At 35.5% G+C, this 21320-nt stretch overlaps 1 protein-coding gene across 1 annotated transcript; it reads left to right on the forward strand.

Annotated features, from left to right (window-relative positions):
• The first annotated feature begins 10699 nt into the window (after positions 1–10699).
• On the forward strand, positions 10700–11909 carry LOC133858794 (agamous-like MADS-box protein AGL81). Its single transcript, XM_062294252.1, has one exon. The coding sequence runs from the start codon at positions 10727–10729 to the stop codon at positions 11240–11242; it is 516 nt and encodes a 171-aa protein (XP_062150236.1). The 5' UTR covers positions 10700–10726; the 3' UTR covers positions 11243–11909.
• The last annotated feature ends 9411 nt before the right edge of the window (positions 11910–21320 follow it).

Raw genomic sequence — 21320 nt, forward strand, 5'->3', positions numbered from 1 at the left:
AAATCAAACTGATCATGGATTCAATATTGAGAAATAATGTTCCCACAATGTTACATATGATCACCTAATAAATCGATATTTTGACCATGAACGATCTTACTCTAAATGTATCAAAAAGTGACATCAATTTCACATTTGAATTCACATTCATTTCATAATTGAAAGTCGGTGTTATAATAGTCGTGAGTTCAAGTTATTCAATTAGCAGTAATTTATAGAATAACAATTCATGTGATCCAGTTCAAGGCATTATATCCACACCAATATATTAATCATAAGTTTATACTTTCATGCTCAAGATAGATCATTATGATTGATATGTTATAGTCTTATCAAATAGAATGCTTAGTTTTATTACCGAATATGAACTAGAGTTGGCAATTTTAACACAACACGAAATTACAGGGTTAGGGTTTAGGCTAAACGAGTTGGCAAGTTTACCCGTTTATCGACACGATTATAAAACGGGTTGGCACGGCAATCTGTGGGTTGACCCACTAACCCGTTTAGTTATTGGGTCACCTGCCAACCCGTTTCCGACTCATCAACCCGTTTAGTTAAAACGGGTTGACCCGCCAACCTAATGTGTGACCCGCCAACTCGGCGGGTTGGCCCACCCAACCCGTTTAGCTAATCGTGACAGGTTCGATTTTATCTAAACGGGTTAGCGGATCGACCCGAACCTGACACGGCAATCCGAATTGCCAAGCCTACTATGAACTAAGGTTTATAAGTCATAAGGTATTATAAGTTAAATTTTTGATGTGATAATCTCTTTAATACACCTAAATTATATTCAATATAACTTAATGACCAGATAGGTAATTAGATTGGGTTAATAAATACAAAAATTTAAGTAAAATAAAATGTCGTACGGAATCTTTTGATGCTTTTGGAAGCAAAACATTTTGGAATGAGGAGTTTGGGATTGGAGAGATAGTAGTCATATGGAAAAGCAAATCATCTAATGCTCTGTTTGTTTTATGCTCCGTTTGTTTTGACGTAAAATGATTTCTATGGTAAAATAATTTCGACGAAATCATTTTTCAGAAAAAATGATTTGTTCAAAAATATTTTTTGGTGTTTAGCTCGTACGAAAAAATTACAAAATGCGAAAATCAGAGTTTGTCAAATGTCACCGGATTTCGGCAACATTCGGTCGTCGATACTAGATTCTGACGAGCAAGTTTGGCCGGATCCGGTCATATCCGGCTAGATCCTGGCCGTTTTGGCCAGATCCAGTCGGATCCCGGCCGTTTTGGCCCGATTCGGCCGGCTTCTAACCATGGTCGGAATCCGGCAATATTCCGAACGAAATCTGGTCCGCTGGCATCCGGCGACGGTGGCCGGATTTCGGCGCCGACAAGATACCGGCGACCGGATGTTGTCGGACTCCGGGTGAAATCTTCTGGATCCGGCCGGATCTGGTCATATCCGGCTGGATCTTGGTTGTTTTGGCCAGATCTGATCGACTTCTGACCATGGCAGGAATCCGGCTATATTCCGGCCGGAATCTGGTCCGTTGGCATCCGGCGACGGTGGTCGGGTTCCGGCGCCGATAAGATACCGGCGACCGGATATTATCGGACTCTGGCGCCGGTTAGATTCCGACGACCAACAATTGTTAAATTCTGACAATCGAATATCAAACGTGCGTGTAAGGACAAAGAGTTTAATTTCATAAAACGATTTACGGTTTTAAAAATCATAAATCGTTTTCTAAAAATTAAAGAAGCTTTTATAGTCAAATTGAAAATGATTTTCGTTGACCATTATTTTCGCCCCTACCAAACACTGTAAAATGCCGAAATCATTTTATAGAAATCATTTTATACCGAAACAAACGGAGCATTAGCATAAAATGGTTTCCATTGTAAAATATTTTTAGGGAAGTCATTTTTAAAAAAAATATTTTTCGCCGAAAACATTTTTCAATATTTGGCGTGTACGAGAAATATCAAATATATATATATATATATATATATATATATATATATATATATATATTTGGCGTGTATGGAATCTGAGTTGGCCGAATTCTGACAAAAGTGGCTGGAATCTGACTATTTGTTCCGGATTCCGATGAAGGAGGCCGGAATCTAGCATAGAACGGCTAGATCCTGACCACTTGGCCGGAAGCCAGCCGTTTTGGCCAGATTCCGGCCATTTGCCCGGATCCGGCAGGATCCCAGCCAGATCAGCCGGATATCCGGCCGTTCTGGCCAGATTCCTGTCAGTCTGGTCGGAATCTGGCACAGTATCGCAGGAATTCGACAAAGATGGCCGGACGTCGCCAAATTCTGACAGAAATTTTCAGATTCTGGCACTGATCGAATTCCGACCTGTTCCGGGATTTGGCTTGTCGGGAGCGGGCGATGATTGCTGGATTCTGGCGAAGGTCGACTGCATCGTTTAAAAGAGGTCGATTGCGTCTGCCGTATGGGAAAATGATTTACGCTTTTAAAAAGTGTAAATCATTTTCCGAAAGTTACTAAGCATTTTTTGTCAAACGGAAATCATTTTTCGGCTGACTATTATTTTTGCCCCCACTAAATACCAAAAAATACCGAAATTATTTTTTAGAAATCATTTTACGTCGACACAAATGGAGCATAAAAAGAATTTGGGATTGAATCGACAAAGTTTGAGAAGAAGACACCTTCCATACATGAATGCATTCAACTTAAAGAGTAATTCAATTTACCGATATGCCATACTAATTTGCTGATGAAATACAAATTAAAAAAATAAAAAATTACTTATCACTTGTGAATTTTCATTATTTTTATAATTATATTCTTAAATTTTTAAAAGTGTCAATTTCGTGTATCCATCTTTTTTTTTTTTTTTCAATTTCACCATTCAGTTAGGATTTTTCGTTAAATCCTATCAAAATTTTCAAAATACTCCTGGTTTTTTTAAAAATAAAAATAATTTCAAAGATTCAGATATGAGTATTTTTGTAAATTATGTTAAATCATGACCAACACCTAAATCATTACAATTTTTTTTCATAGAAAATGAGGGGTATTCTAGGAATTTTGACATTTCTCTGTTGAGATTTAACGAAAAATTATAACGAGGTGAAATTGAAAATAAAATTTGAAAGATGGAGACTTTATTTTTTAAAATGTATGGGTATGATTGCAAAAGTGATGAAATATCAGAAGTGGTAAACAAAGTTTCCCCTTAAAAAAATAAGAAAAAGAATAAAATGATCCGACTTCGGTTTGATTTGGAGGAATATATAACAATATTATGAAAAACGAAAAAAAAAATATTGAAAAGGAAAAAATAAAGATAAAAGGAAGAGAGAGAAGGGAGTGTACCAATTATCTTAAATGATTTTATTTAAAAAAAAAAAAAAAAAAAAAAAGAAAGAAAGAAAGAAAGAAAGAAAGAGAGAAAGTACACTTAACCCTTTTAACTTTCATTGTTTTTGTAATCACCTTCGTAAGTTAAAAAACACTCAATTTAATGTATTCAACTTTAAAAATTTTGCAATGTCACCTATCCGTTAGGATTTTCTGTTAAATCATAACGAAATAAGCCAAATACCTAAAATAACTTTCTTTAAAAAAAAATCTAATAAAAAAAAAAGAAAAAAGAAAAACAATTTGCTACTTGGCTGACCCACAGCCAACCTGTGGGTGACATGTTTTTTTTTTTTTTTTTTTTTTTTTTTATAGAATTTTTAATTATTTAAAAATTAAATAATTTTTTAATACATGGGTATTAGGAACATTTCACCTATAATTCATCTTATTTAGATGCATTGAAGGGTTGCTCATTAAAAAAAAAATATATGTATTGAAGGTTTTATACTTGGAATTTTGAAGATTGTGAAAACATAAAGTAGCTTAACAAATAGTCCCTAAGAGGTAACTCAATCGGCTGGAGACCACGCCTCATGAAGCGGAGGTCACTAGTTCGAATCCCCCCTCCCCCTCTTATGTGGACATGTCAATATAAAAAAAAAAAAAAAAAAAAAAAAAGCTTAACAAACACAAGGAAAAATACACAATTCCTATGCCCATATTTAGCTTGCCAATTTGCTTTAGTTTGGGCACAGAATAATAGACCGGTCAATCAACTAACTTTGTGGCGTCTCCAAGTTGTCCATAAATGTGCCATAACCAATAATAATAAAAAAAAAAAAAAAGTAATGGGAGACAAATCTAGAAGAAAAATAAAAATAATAAAATAATAAAATAAAACAATAAAATTGGTATAATGGTTAAAAAAACAAATAAATTCGGCTAACTTTACCTTTCACGAGATAGACCTGTTGTATTACAAAAAATAATAATAAAAATAAATAAAAAACAAATAGACCTTTTGCAAGCTTGTTAAAAATAGAATACAGGTTATAGCTTACAGCACTAGCAATGGATTCCTTATATTAGTTCTCTTCCTTATATTTGAAAAAAATTTAATGGAAAACACCAAAAAACCTCTCACAACAGATGCCCTAAATATGCATGATGACTTTGAGAATATACAGTAATTCCCTAAATATACATGGGCACTGTACATTTCCAATGTATTATTTTAATATTAAAAAAAAAATTAATTGATATATGAAAAGATAAGGGGATCTATTGTGAAATTTTTTTATATGAAAACAAAAAGTAATTTTGTCCCAAAATATAAAGAAAATGGTTGAAAATCTATTGTTAATACTGTTACAGCTTCCAGCTACCATTGAGTAGTCAATCACAGCATAAAAGGGCTTATTTGGTTCTCTCTCTTTTTTTTTTTTTTTTTTTTTATTATTATTATTTTCAAAAAAAAAAAGTATCCAAATTCTTTCAAACTACTATCTAAATTGTTAATGTCTTCCAAACTGCTCATTCAATCAAGGTTCTCACAAACTTGAAACTACCAAATTGTCAAATGTCCACCCAATGAAAATAAATAAATAATTTCATAATATTATATATATATATATATATATATATATATATATATATATATATATATATATATATATATATATATATATATATAAACATAAAACAAAAACAAGAGCCAACCCCTTGTTTTTTTTTTTTTTTTTTAAAAAAAAAAAATTATAAAGATATTTTTGTCTTATTGAAGTTTTTTAAATTAATTTTTGTCTGGTTTTGGAGGAACATTGACAAATTTTGGTAATTTGAAGAAACATCGACTCCATCATTAATTTGTAGAGGACATTGACAAAGGGGCCGCAGTCAAACTACCCCTGAAACTAATAAAAACTCCTAGGCGACAGCACCAATTAGGGGTGAAATAACCGTCATCTATTAATCGTCTGCTAACTGCTTATAATCGCTAACCGTACAATCATAAAATCGTTAAAATCGCTTTAAAAATCACTAACCGCAAACTGCCCTACATGTGCGGTTAGCGGTTTTTGTAAAGGCGCCTTATTATTATTATTATTATTATATAAAAAGATGTTGTTTTGGACGTTCAACCTAGACTTAAAGAACCAAGAAAAAAAAACCTCGACTCGTCTCATATTCTTCTTTGACTCTCTCACTCCCACTGCGCTGCACACCCTCCTCTCTCACTCTCTAAGTCTGCTCTCATCTCTCTCTCTCTCTCTCTCTCTGCAACACGATCTTGTCGAGATCAATAGATCATTGCCAACAACCAAGGTAAGAGAACAACGCCATGAACTAGGTCGCCTCTTTCATTGAACATTTGGAGATGTGACTAGTGGCCATGAACCAAGTCGCCATGAACCCCATCAACGTCGTCTTTGGTGAGATTTGAGCTCCTACGAACACGTTTTCTTTTACTGCTTCTTAGATCTTAATATTTGTGCCTTGATTTGTTATTATAGGTCTTAGATCTGAATCTTTGTGGTTGACAATCTGAATCTTTGTTGTATGATTGGTGATCGGCGTTGGACACCAACAGCAACAAGGCCGAAAAATAAAAATAAAAATAAAATCGGTTGCCAGTTTATAACTTCCAACAGCCTAGGCGGTTGGCAGAGACAATTTGCAGATTTTTTATAACCACTAGGCAATTGCGGTTAACAATTTTAGTCAATAACCATTAATCGCAATCGCCTTTTCACCCCTAGCACCAATAGCCCATTTGGCGAGGATTGAGGAATGTTAAGAGACTTATGTATCCTTTACCCAGTGGGTTGCGGTTATTCTTGGCTGCACTCTTGTTTACCATATGATCTCAGCGCGCTTCTTGTTTGAAGCAACGGCCACGGCTCGAGGAGAAGGAAACAGAGCATTGCAAGACACCATTTATTGCAAGGCTTTTCCACGGCATCTCACGAACTACATTTTAGGATCTTGATTCACGAACTTCTTGTTTGGCAAAAAAAATCCATGCCGTCACATTCTTCATACACATGGGGCCTTTTTTCTTGAATTTATACGGATATTTTTGTTTTCATAAAAAAAAAAAATTATAGTTATATTTGCCTTTTTGCTAGTCTTGGGGGACATTTACTCTTCTTTTTTTTTTTTTTTTTTTTGTAGTTTAGAGAGAACATCAACAATATAGTGGCAGTTTGAGAGAAAGTGTGTGCACTATTGCCTTTTAAATTCATAAAAATGTGTTTGTAAGAAGTATCATAATAATTTGCTATTAAATGTGTTTTTAAAGTATGAATAATACTATTTAGTAAATTATTATACTGAGTGTCATACAACTAAGATGATATGACAGTAAAAATTAACTCTAGTTTTTTATTTTTAAGGGGAAACTTCACAAAACTCCCCTAGACTTCCACTTGATTTGAACTAACCCTCCTAAAGTTCAAAAACTCTCAATTTAAACCATCAAACTTCTATTTTTTTAGCAATATCTCCTCATCTGTTAGAGTTTTGCATTAAATTTAGGGTTGGCAATTTTTGACACGACCCACGAACCCGACACGAATACGGCAGGGGAAAATAGGGTTTGGGTTTAACATAATCGGGTTCGGGTCATAATCGGGTCAACCCGATTATGACACGATTATCACCCGGTTATATTAAAAAAAAAATAAAAAATTACAGAATATTCAAGAAACCGAGCGCTGAGCAGGCCTTTTCTTCTTTTCACTTTCACAGGTCACTCATTTCGGCATTTCCTTTTCATTTTCACTCAACACTGGCCCTCTAGAAGAGCTTTTTCTCATCTTCGGCGGTGACTCCTTTGTGTCGTCAGGCGAAACGACGCCGTCTGCGCTCAGCTCCAGCGCCTTCTTCGTGACCCGCTTGGACGAATCCTTGCTATGGGTCTTGGAAATCGGCCGCTTGGTTGCCGCTGACGATCTCTCGGCCGACGAGGCTGGCTTGGATCTGGGCTTGGCGGCGGCCTTCAAGGCCGAGTCTTCCAAGGGCTTGGATGCGATGGGCTTCACGCTCTTGCTCGGGGTGGAGGGTTTTGGAAACTAGGGTTTGTTCACAAAGAGACAGTGAGCGTCGAGCAAGGATTGTGATTTGTGTGTGCTTTAGCTATGATTTGGAAATTCGATGGAAATGGGATTGTGTTGTTCATAGAGAGACAGAAAAAGCTCTTTCGACTGGACAATCCTTCAAGTCTTCAACCTTCATCCTTCTTTCTTCTTCTTCGGGCGATTGTCAAACCGTGTTACCCGGGTCGTGTTCGGGTAACACGGTTGACAAATGGGTCGTGTTTGGGTTCCAGAACTCAACCCGATTAATAATCGGGTCGGGTTCGTGTTGAACCCGAATATGTAATCTGGTCAGCCGGGTCGACACGAACCCGACCCGCTGACCAGAATTGCCCAGCCTAATTAAATCAAACAAGAAAAAGGGTGAAATAATCTTTATGCCCCTAAAACTTTTATAAAACTCTAAATTTATCCTTAAATTTCAAATTATTATTTTAAAAGCAAAACAAAATTAAAAAAGAAAAAGAAGGTAACCCAGGTTAGGGAGATACCCGTATGGGCATACTTACACAAACTTTACTCTAAGAACCAACCCCGAGGTTGAATGTGGGTCACCACCAGACCCCACGGTTTTGGGTCAGAAGACCTTGCCCATGGGTTTGGAGACCCATAATTTTTAAGAAAAAGAAAAAAGAAAAAAAGAGAGGACATTTTGGTCATTTTCAAGGCATCCGTTAGGATTTAACAAAAAATCCTAACGAATGGGGGACATTATAAAAATTTAGAAGTTCGATGGTTTAAATTAAGAATTTTTAAACTTTAGAAGAATAATTTCAAAACGCGTGGAAGTTTAGGGGGGGGGGGGGGGGGGAGGGGGTTGTGAAGTTTTCCCTATTTTTAATTTTATTAGGAGTATTGATCTAATTGTTGATTTTAAATATTACATTATTAAATCGTATGTCAGTTATATAACAATATACTAATTAACATTATTGTTGAAAAATGCAACATTAGTCTATGTGGTTTACGTGATTTGCAATAAGTTTTTTGTGGTATCAAAATGTTATGAGAGCTCCTTGAGTATGCATAAATAACAAATTACTCCATACTGTCCAATTCTGTCAACAAACTTGACGAATTCTGTTAGTGTGTCATATTAAAGCTAATAAAGTTATGACAAGTATCAAGCATAATTATATATATATATATATATATATATATATATAAAATTAAAAACTTAAAAAAATAAAATAAGGTTGTGTCCAGCCTCCAGGAAGAGGGTGGCCAGTTACGTGGAAAACTCATCCTCAAAATCTAAACTGGAGCAAACGTTTGTATCTCACTCAAGTAGTCGAGTATTCTTTTTGGAACAGGAATCGACCTTCATTAAAAAACCCCAAGGGGCCAAGTTATAGTGAACATAAAGACATCCTAAAAAGATTTCCTAAACATTAAGCCAGAAACTGACTTGGAAACAGCTACCAAACAAATACGAGGATTACATGACGACAATAAATAATCTTTCTTTACAATAAAGCTCACTAAAAAATTAAGAGAAGAGAGATATAAGCTAAAACACCATAAAAACCAGCAATCCATTAACATCCATTAGGCAGATTGCGAGAACTAACCTAAAAAAACAAAAAACAAAAAACAAGACAATAATAAAAACCAATAACAGAGGGTTCGGTCAAGGGAGGGGATGGACTGTCGCCAACAGGAAAATCGTCAGATCCGCCACTAACTGAGGTGGGGGAAGGCGGGAGGGAGGCGCGTAGTCACCATGCGCCAGAACAGCGCCTGGCGTGTGCATGCCACGCGTCGATGAGCCGGGGCCGGTGGGGGACACGTTGGCTAGCAGGAAACTCGGAGAAGTCCGACAAATCTAGCTGAGAGGCCCGTGTTGTGAAATGATGGAGAGGGAAGCGTAAATCTAGATTCAAAGATTTTGACTTTATAACCCTTTAAAAAATCGCACAAAACACGGGACAAAAAGAGAAATACCGGCGAGCTTAGTGTTAAAAAGGGAAGAGAAACCTTAGAAGAGGCTGTGGGTACAAAAAGAGAGGGGGGGGGGGGGGGGGGGGGTTGTAGAGAGAAGACGGAGCTTCTCTCTCTAAACTCTTTTTTTCTTCGTTCTAGTAGTCGAGTATACTAAACGAATTAAATTTAAGATGCCATCATTTGGACCTTCCACACATTCAAAAGAGGAACAATTTAAGGTGGTTCTGAACATTTAGTTCCATAAATTTCCGACCAATCAACCTCTTCACTTGAGAAATTGTCGATTTGGGGGTGGGGGTTCATTAATTGTCGCACAAGCGGCTTCAGCCAAATCCATGAATTGCTGCTTTTTACCAAATGACACCACCGCTGGCGAAGAGTGAAGAGGCCGGCCCTAAACGGCGTCACAAATGGGTCTCTTGCAGAGAACAATCACCGAGAAATTGAGAGAGCAATTAAGGAGAAGGTCGAAGAGGACGTCAGAGCAATTTCGAGGTCAATGTTAGTGTACGTTTGTGAAGGAACAAACTTCCTGATGCTTTTCGATTACAGCACGCAGAGGTACAGCAACGATCGATGTTTTAGATTTAATGGCGGTAATTGCAAGGAGTATCTTTCAAAAATAAAAAAATAAAATTTAGAATTGTACAAAAGGTGTAAACTATTATATACAACTTTTGTAAAAATATAACGACCTTTTTTAAAAGGAAAATGTTAAATTTAATCAACAATTTGATATGTAAGACCCACATATAAGAAAAGAGATATATCTTATGATTAATTTGAAAAAGCAAAAAGTGTACAAAAAAAAAAAGAAAAATATTAGATTTACAACACCAATACAACAATCTCTCACATGAGGGTGGGTTTCACATACTGGGGCCCACCCTCATGTGAGGGGTTGTTGTACAGTTATTGTATTGGTGTTGTACAAGAATCAAATCCAAAAAAAAAATATATATGTATATCGTGTCTCTTAATAAAAACACAACAAATGCGTGGATTAACCGATTAAGGTGGAGGAGTCAGAGCTGTAGGGCAAATGCGGCCCACTAGGAGGTAGTGGGCTTGTAAGGTGGAAGTAGGCCCAACATGCATAAGAGTCGGCTCATCCAAACACCGTCTTTGAATTTTATAACCCTTAAGAGCTAAGAAAACGCTATTAAAAAAAAAAAAAAAAAAAGAGCTAAGAAAACGGAAAGAGCAAGGAAAGTCCACGTGGAAAACGAAAAAGGCCGAAAGGCCAAAAGGCCAAGAAAAAGAACACATTCCCAAGCCGCGTAGGATTAAAATTCAAGGCGGTGCACGAGTCTATAAATAATTAAGTAGGGACTAGAGTTCTGGAACCCTAGGCGAAGATTTTTTTCAATGGCCTCATCACAATTACCAGAGCAGCAGGAGCAGTCCCAAGGGGAAAAGAAGACGGTAATCAAAAGAAAAATATTTAGGAGGAGAAATCCAACTCTGAAGAAGAAAGCCTTGGAACTCCGCGAACTGTGCAACGTCCCGGTTTGCGTGATTTCTTATGGGCCCGACGGGACGCTCCAGACGTGGCCGGAAAGCCGGAAAGACGTGGAAGACGTAGTCGACAAGTACAGGAACAATGACGGAGCGTTCAAGTTTTCTATCGGTTCCTTGAAATCCAAGACATACACGAAAAACAACAGCGGGGTAGAATTAGAAGATGGTGAACCCGAGAGAGACGAGAAGGAGAAGACGGAGAAGGTAGAGGAATTTGAGAAGGATTTGGCGAGATGGGACGGGTGGCTTGACGAGCAACATGAGGAAGAGAAGTTGGCGTCCTTTTGTACTTTCTTGGAGTCCAAGATTCGTGAAATGAATGACAGGATAGAGTTGCTTAAGTCGAAGGAGAAGCGAATCTAGTTTCCCCCAATGCTTTTCTTTCTCGTATATTTTTTTTGTTTTAAAAGTTGGAATGTAGGCCAGTAGGGGTCCGTTTGGGTTGGTTGGTATAGAGTTTTGTTGGCATGGGAGTGAAAAAAAAAAAAAAAGAAGTGCTGGCAAGTCTAGCCATAATAATACAATGTGATTTGACTCTTCTTAAGCTGTTTGATTCAATTATTTCCAAATTTGAGATCTCATCAATTACAATATTTTGAATTGGGATTTGTTGAAAACGAATTGGATTGCTTAAGCCATGCATTTTGAGTGATTAGTAATAAGCAGGGGCGGAGGTTCAAGATTCAAGAGGGCGTTTGTGTATTAATGGATGCACGTGCCACATGGACTGAAGACAGTAGAAGACATGCGCGTGGATTGAATTGAAGCAGTTGCATGGTTAGTTTAGTAGTCAGTTTGCATATATAGTTTAGTTAGTTCAGTTGTGCAGTTGGTTGCAAGTTGTTAGTTAGTTCGATGTAAGGCTTTATAAACCGATAGAGAGTCTCTCTTTGTAATTTTTACGGAAATACTTGGATCAATTTGTTGTTTTGTTTTGTATCTTTCTTTCGGAGCTTAGTTTGGGCTCGAATCAACCTACCCTTGTCTCAGAAAATATGTCGAAAATAAAAGTTCATTACAGTTTGCTGCATCTCGACTCCTAAAAAGTTAGTTTGCCCCATTTCGACCCTAAATTTTTTTCCTTGCCCTTAGTAAAATTCTTCTCCCCGATACTATAGTTGCCCTCTTACGTTCTATTTTTCCACATATATATATATATATATAGAAGTGTAACATTATTCTTCATGAAGAGTTATATTATTTCTCTATAACATAGAACATGAAGAGTTATATTGTTTCTCTATAACCTGTATGGAAGTTATCACCTTTCATGGGAATGATTGGGTGTGGGGATGACCACACTAAATATGGTGTCATCACCCCTATATCTACATCTCCCACTTGATCACACTATAACATTTTGGTGATAAACTTTAGTATAGCATGCTATACTAATGTCATATAAAAATGATCGCATCAATGATAGTTGCATGCTCTCTCGTTTTGCCAATTTAATCAATGGTAGTTGCATGCTCTCTCGTTTTGCTAATTTAACGAGATTCTCTAACAGAAAGCGGGTAAATGTACAAAAATAGTAGTTGTATGCTCTCTTTTGGTTGATGTGTCAGTTTGTGATGGCATGTTGACAATGACCGGTAATTCATAGGGGAAAAGGTAATTAATTACCCCTAATAATGTTGATCTATGCTAACTCTCAACTATAAAACTTACAGATCGGTGTCAGATCTTGACATTATTCTGTGTGCGCACGTTTTTGTCATTTCAATTTGACTGCATCCTTTACCATATTCTATCATACCAATAACATATTAAGGATGACTTCATTTCGTTATCTTACAAACGAACAGAATCAATTTTTCATGATTGGGAGTATAGTCCATACCCATTTCATGATTGACGATCAGTCATATACAAAATCATGTGTCGACCTGTACTAAATTTTTGATCAAGTACTACCTAGAAAGTCACTATTCTTGAGGTTTTCCTTGATGTATCTTATTAGCATCTTTTTACGCTTTTAGAGCATAGATATTACTCGATCTCAACATAATACCTTTCAATGGATTTTACATTTATGTGAGATGTAATATCGGTACCTCGTTAGTGTCATCTGCCCTTAACTGACCATTATTTTATCATAGAGCAAAAGTGCATAAAATCGTTCTTCTAGGCGTCCCAGGATCCTTCTGACTATGCATCAACCCATGTATTAAGCTATCACTTAGATGTATCTCAATCCCATTGTTGCTACAGTTCTCCAAATTTAGCTAAAGACAATTCTTTTGGTCATATGACTAGCTACCATTTTTATTGATGAAATAAATTCAACATTTATTTCACCTTTCTCTACTATATCTTGAATATAGTGATAATTTATATAAATGTGTTTACCTTTAGTACTATGTGCTCCACTTTTTATTAAAGAGATAGCAGACTTATTATCACAAAACACATTGACAGGTCTGTTAGGTATACCTAAATTTAAATTTTCAATAAAAAAAATCCAATCCAGACTGCATTACTTACTGTTGTGCTGCATGATATATACTTAGCCTCCATTGTGGATTTTGCAACACAATTCTGTTTTTTACTAGACCAACAAACAATTGTCCCACCAAATAGGAACACATAACCTGTAATGCTATGCCTTTTACCAAAAAGTGTAAGTGAAAATTTCGATTTTCATATGACATTACAACATCATCAGGTTAAATATTGTCAGTGGAATTTTTTTTTTTTTTTAACAATTAGGGAATATAGCACAACAGAACTGACTGAATTACATCATTATATTAAAATACGAACCATGTGTTCTAATATAGTAAATACACTCAAAACAAAACATATGTGCCACATGTGGCACTAATAATAAAATCATTGTTTTATCCAACCTATTAAATATTACATATCAACATAACAAGTCTCAAATAAAATTAACATAATAATTCTAGATGTTTCATCCTTCGTCCGGACTTGCATAAACTTGCATGTGATTGTGGTTAACACCACAATCTCATACTGTATTTGTGTGAGTCAGCAGCTCTCAATAACATAAGAAATACTGTTCTATTTAAAAATACACTATATAATCAAATGATGACAGTTGTATGTACCTACATATAGTCTCATAAATCGTTCTATAAGCAGAGTCTCATTTATTAGTGTAGATGGATAGATAGATGCTGTGAGACTTTAACACATGATACAGTCTTATCAATGTCGTGGGTCTTTTACCATCTCCGGTCTTACCATAGATAGATTGATTAATAGATGCCGCGAGACTTTAACACATAATACAATCTTATCAGTGCCGTGAGTCTTTTACCATCTCCGGTCTTACCATAGATAGAGCTATTTAGGTGACGTGGGTCTCTAACCAAACTGGTCTTATCCTATTGTTAGCAATTGGTGCATTGTGTAACACCCCGTATTTTAAGATATTAAATAAAATATCTTAAATATGAATATTTATGAAAATAAATATTCATTTATTAAGAAGCGTTTATAGTTTTAGCTTAATAAAAGTTTAAACGGACCTTAAACTTTGGAATAACGAAAATAGGGTCAAACGAACTCCGTTTTTGTCAATTCAAAAGCCAGAACGTTTGCCTCGAAGTCCTTTAGCTACCCTTCGAATTTCATAATTTTTGAACTTCGTTAAAAGTACGAAAACACCTATAAAACATACTGTCCTTAAATAGGACGAAAATTTAGATATATATAATTTGTGGGCCCATTTTACTCCTACATGAACTCAGCCCAGCCCATAGAACCAGCCCATCCCTCATGTGTAAGCCCAGCCCATATGTTTTAAAAAGGAACAAAACTTAGTTCAATTTAGTTAGAAATCAACTAAGGAGTTAGTTAGAGATAAGATGTAGATTTTTTGAGAAGCTTCCATTTTTTTTTTTTTTTTGTGAAATCAAACTTGTTGCCCAAGTAGCATTCCTGACCCTTGGATCTGATCTCTCTCAAGCCATCTTAGCCGTCCAAACCTCTCAGGTAGATACAGCCCCCTTCGTTCTCTTCCCCTTTCCTTCTCTACAAAATATATCATCTCCCAAACTTGTTGCCCATGAATCCCTCTCAACCCGGCCAAGTCGTTTTTCAGCCTTTAGATACGATCAAAACTGATCAATCTTGGCCGTCCTAGCTTCTATATATTGAGAGGCACTTCACGTTCAATCTTCACGCATCACTCTTCTTCTTCCTTCTTCAGTTTTTCTGTTTCTTCTCTGAGTTCCAGCAGGCTGGAACTCCTCCTCTTTACATCTCTCCTCTCTGTTTCGGATTCTGCAGCAAAAAAAAAAAAAAAACTGCAGAACTTGTGCTCTCTTGTTGCAGAATTTTCCTGCAGCTTCTTCCCTTGGTTTAGTGCATAAAACCTCCCCCTATCTGCTCTTATCTTGCTCGGCCAGTACCCAGAAAATTAGAAAGAAAACCAGAAAAACAGCAATAGCAAAACTCAGAAAAACCTCTCAACTCGCTCTTACTCCCTCTGTTTCTTCTCGGAACAGCAGCCCTCTCCCATCCCTTGTGTTCTCTCGGCAACAAGGAAGTTCCAGCAAACCACTTCCTCCTTAAAAGTCAAAGCAAAGCTGCAGAATCAACTCTCTTCTCTTCTCTTTCTTTGGCTTGGTCTTTGGAGTTGCAGAATCTCTCTTCCTCTTCCTCTTGGCTTTGCACGTGAAGCCCAAGCCTTAAACTCTCACCGTAAGTCTCTCCCTCAACTCTCTATTCTTCTCTCAAGGTATGTGTGCGTGTGTTTGGCTATGCAGAAACAAAAGAGAAGAGAAGCAAGAAAAGAAGAAGAGATAAAACGTTCTAGATCTCAAAGATAAAAGAAAAAAAAAGAAGAAAACAAAAACAAGAATAGTCTAGAGAAGGGCATATAAGAAAAAAGAAAAAACAATAAAAGAAATATTTTTATAAAAGCACCGTTACGCCTCCTTAATACTTTAAAGTATTTTAGGCGTTATTAATACAAATGCTATTATTCTGTCCGGATTTTATAAGAATAAAATAAGGTTATTATTTTATTAACTTGTTTTGAAACATAAAACTCATTATTTATATTTGATAAGATATCATGTTTATTTGATATAAAAATAATATATAAATGCTCTTTAATGTTAAAGCTTTTATAATGTCATTTTTAACTAAAATTGGTTTGTTTGGGGAATGGAGTGTTGGACTAATACTTAGGTGATTCAAGGGAATTACTATTTTTGGGGGGGATTTTATGTGGTTTAGGTCGAATGAGTTCTTATTGAAATTTCTAGAATGTTGACAATTTAGTCTACTAAGTAGTAATGTTGATAGGTAATATAATTTGGAGATCTATGGTTGCATGTTATAGGATACCTTAGTTTAAAGCTTCAAATCTCATAATATTTCTTTAAACTTTTTCTTGCAATTTATTTAGGTAGAAAGTAGCTAAAATACTGTTCAGAAAATACCAGATAAGGGAAACACTCTCTCAAAACCTCGGCGAAGTTTTAATAGAATTTTTTTCAAAAGAAAAAGTCGGTAATTTTCTAAACTCTTTCAACTCTTTTAATATTACTTGTCTTTTTATATTACCATTATAATAATGCTCTTGTCATATGATGTGATTGAATTCTCATGTGATCATACTTGATTTATATTTGATACATGTGCACCATATGAATAAAGTTGGTGAAATCATAGTTCCCAAAATATGTGCACCATATGAATAAAGTTGATAATATCATAGTATGTGTTATATGTGCACCATATGAGCAAAGCTTGATGATATCATAGTATATGTTACATGTGCACACAGTTTTACTCCCTCGGTACCATGTTATAGACGATCCAAATCATATATGTGTTATGTGTTATGTGGGTAGCATGGCAACCACACGGAAGGACGAAAGTGTGGGCTATCGGCTGGGTGGCCTTCACCTAGGAAAGTTCTCAACCGGGTACAACTCTCCCTTGTGACGACAGGATGAGCCTATATTTGTCATTTGGGACGAGCCAAACGTGCGCCGCTCATGGTTTAAAGCGAAATTGGGCCAATAGAGGTTAAAACTTACACGTTATATAAATGATACATGCATTTGATCTAATTAAATTTTATTTAACTGTTTCTTTATTCCTAGAAGTATTTAAACTCTATTTAGAATTCCTGAGAAGAAAATTACACTTTTATTGTTGTGTTTTCTTTACTGAGTTGTCAAACTCACCCATTTTTTCCCCATAATCTTTTCAGATGACACTGTAGACTGGAGTCTTTTCTTTATGGATGGCATAGACCCCACCCCTAAGAGCAATAGATCGATAAAGACCGGCCTAACTTTTGTATTGTGCATTTTTTTTTTGAATTCCTGGAAATATGATGTAATAACTAAAGAACTACTATATATATATATATATATATATATATATATATTCATATAATGAAATATAGCCATGCGCTATTCTTGGAAAATTATGTGCATGCTTTAAATTATAGGGATATTTTATAGCTCAAGTTCGCGTTCTCCTTATATTCCAAAATGGGGGCGTGACACCTTGGGACTTAACCCTTGGTCTTTGCCTTAGGACGTTAACCCTTGGTCTAGTTGATTGATTGGTGCCTTGAAACTTTAACCCACAGTCTTTGCCTTGGGATATTAATCCTTGGTCTTTCTTATTAACAACTTAATAATTCATAACAGTTAAATATTTAACAATACAATATGCAAAACCGTAACATATGCAATACTCCAAACAAAACATGTTACACACAACTCATGTTAAATGCCAAACAACTCGTATACAATTAAATAAAACAGAAATCACTACACTAAATAAAGCAACCACGTATCATCCTCAGTGAGTAAGAATACTCACTATTCTTTCCTTGCTTCCAAAAAGTGTTCACAGATAAATATTCATTGCAATATAATTTAATACTAATAGTGGATTAATATAATTCACTAAATATGCATTTTAACATTATTTTTATTTCTAACCTTTAAACTTCACGATAATCTCTAACATTATTTAGACATAGTAACGACATATAAATTAGATTATAACATCATTTATAAAGAATAACCAAAATACCCTTTTGTATTGTAAAATACTTATTTATATAAGGATCGTTTCGAAAACACTTTCTAATCAATAACATAACGGCTATATAACTTTTATATATATAACAATTATGTATTTTTCCCTTCACACAAATATTATAATAATATAATATTATTTTTATAGACATAGCACGTATAAAATACTTCAAATTTTATCTTTTATAAAATTGGTAGAATTAAAGGCATTTAATAATGCCTAATAATTATTTTAAAACACTTGGTCGGCATAATGACGCTTTTGTAAAAATAGTTATTTTTACTTGGGTATTACAACGACGTGATTTATCATATAAATATGCCACTTGAAATACCCTGTTAAAACACAACTTAAAACGTTAGTTATTTAAAATAAATAAAAACTGTAAAATCACAAAATATTAAAAAAAAGTTAATAACTTAAAAATTACGTAAAATAAATCAAAGCTTTTAATTAGAAACTTACCAAATATCTCAAAATGATATTTTGAGATATTAAAAAGACTAAGTTCAGATTTCTTCTCCTTTTAATTTTTGGGTTAAATACCCTATTGGTACCTGAATTTTAGGCTTTTTTAAATTTAGTATACGAGTTTTTATTTGTTTCATAGGTGGTACCTGAGTTGGAGGTAAAAACCTGTTTGGTACATCGGTTACATTTTCGACTAAATATTAATAGCTCGCCACGTGTCAATCGCTTAGGTTGACACTTGGCACTATATAAAAAATAAAAAATAAAAAACTTGAAAAATTAATTTTAAAAAAAATATATAAAAAAAAAAAAATTGAAAACAAGAAAAAAGAAAAGGGGTGGCCACCCCCTTGGCCGGTCTCGAGTGGCCGAACCACCGCCCATGGCGGTGGTTCGGCCACCCCATGGGAGAAAAAAAAATGATGAGTTTTGGCCCTTTGGGGTGGTCGAACCACCCCCAGACCGCCAGCCTAGGGGTGGCTAAACCACCCTTATGGGAAAACCCTCTAAATTGTTTTGGATGGGTTTTGGCTCTTAGGGGTGGTTCGGACACCCCAAAGGGCCAAAACCCATCAATTTTTCTTTTTTTTTTTTGCCATAGGGTGGCTCGGCCACCCCATGGACCGGCTAAGCTCCTCTTATTTTTTTTTTTCTTCTTTTATTCAATTTTATTATTATTATTATTTTTAATTAATTTTTAAAGATTATTTATTTATTTATATAGTGCCACATGTTAACAGTTGGCGGACCGTTAATATTTGGACGGAATATGTAATAGAGGTACCAAACAAGTTTTTATCCCTAACTCAGGTACTACCCATGAAACAAATGAAAACTCAGATACTAAATTTATAAAAACCTAAAACTCAGGTACTAATAGAGTATTTAACTCTTAATTTTTTGCTTTATTTTTATTTTTTTTCGTTCTTTTTCTTTTTATTTTCTTTTATGTCATTTTCCCTTTCTTTCCTTATAGTTGAGCGAAAGATAGAAGTTTGTTTCTTTTTTATTTCATTTTCTTTCCTTTTATATCCTTATCTAGAGAGTTCCTTCATGTCCTTATCTTACTTATATTTTTCTCTTTTATTTTTGGGTTAAATACCTTACACATCTCTATGATTTGTAAACTTTATTTTTTGTCCTTTGAGTTTTAATTTTTATCATAGGTGGTATCTATGGTATAGGAAAAGACGGAAATGGTACTTTTGTTCATTTTACCGTAAAAAACTAACATTCCGCCATGTCATCTTACACGTGTCTGCGTACCTGTGCGACACATGTCCTCAAAGCCATATCAGCGCTGATGTGGCTACAATATATATATATATATATATATATATATATATATATATATATATATATATATATATATATATATATATATATATATATATATATATATATATATATATTAATTTTAAGGACTTTAAAATAATAATAATAAAAAAAAAAAAAAAAATTCTGGCCCCTTTGGGCCACCAGCCACCCCCATTTTGGTTAAAGAGGTGGCTGAACCACCCCCATTTGGCTTGGGGGTGGCCGAGCCACCCCCATTAGGAGCCACTCCCTGGCCCATGGGGGGTGATTCGGCCACCCTCAAGGGCCAAAGTGAGAAAAAAAAAAAAAAGGTTTTGGCCATTGGGGTGGCCAAACCACCCCCATGGGCCACATGGGTGGTTCAGCTACCCTCAGGCCAAATGGGGATGGCTTGGCCAACCCCATGTGGCCTAAAGGAGTGGCTAAGCCACCCCTATAATTTTATTTATTTTTAAAAGCCTTAAAATTAAAAATCACAATTTTTTTCTCCAATATATACCACTGTGGTTTTATACATTTCACGATGTGCCCCCTATGATTTTAATAAGTACCAGAAATGATACTTTGGTTTTGTAATTATATCACAAATGTTACTTTGTACACAAACAATATTTGGTATGCCTGTTTTGAACCAAAAAAAATAAAAAAAGAGAACAAAATACAATCAATTTTGTGTAACAATTGGAAATACATAATAATCTTCGTGGTCAATTGATATAATCCAAAAAATGACCAAATGTTTGTTACGTAAACACAATTTTTATTTCCAATATATACCCCTGTGGTTTTATACATTTCATGATGCGCCTCCTGTGATTTGAATAAGTATCAGAAATGGTACATTGGTTTTATAAATATATCACACATGGTACTTTGTACACAATTAATATATTTTGTACCATATATTATTATTATTATTATTTTAAAGATTATTTTTAAAAAAAAAAAAAAAAAATTGTTGGGGTGGCCGAGCCACCCCTTTGGGCCACATGGGGTGGACAGCCACCCCCATTCGGCTTGGGGGTGGCTTGGCCACCTCCAGATCGGCCGGTCTGGGGGTGGTCGAACCACCCCTATGGGCCATAGGGGTGGTTCAGCCACCCCCAAGGGACAAATTTTTTTTTTTTTTCCTCACTTTGGCCCTTGGGGGTGGTTAGGCCACCTCCAGACCGGCCGATTTGGGGGTGGCTTGGCCACCCCTAAGCCAAATGGGGGTGGTTTTAGCCACCCCCATTTTGGCTTTTGGGAGTGGCTGAACTACCCTCATGGGCCATGGAGGTGGTTCGGCCACCCCCAAAAATGGCATTGGCCACCCCATGTGGCCCAAAGGGGTGGTTAAGCTACCATTAGAATTTTTTTTTTTTTAAAGAAATTATTAAAATTAAAAAAAAAATATGATAGCCACGTCAGCGTTGAGGTGTGCTATAAGGACAGGTGTTGCGTATGTACACCGACACCTGTAGGATGACATGGCTGAGCGTTAGTTTTGAATGAAAAATGGACGAATGAATCATTTCTGTCTTTTTCCATACCACAAGTACAACTTATGATAAAAATTAGAACTCATGAGGCAAAAAATAAAGTTTGCAAATAAGGGAGGTAATTTTGT

This window comes from Alnus glutinosa, chromosome 1, assembly GCF_958979055.1.
Source record: "Alnus glutinosa chromosome 1, dhAlnGlut1.1, whole genome shotgun sequence".
Lineage (NCBI taxonomy): Eukaryota > Viridiplantae > Streptophyta > Magnoliopsida > Fagales > Betulaceae > Alnus > Alnus glutinosa.

Excerpts from the sequence above, each read along its gene's own strand:
- LOC133858794 (XM_062294252.1), top strand. The coding sequence starts at position 10,727 with ATGGCCTCATCACAATTACCAGAGCAGCAGGAGCAGTCCCAAGGGGAA.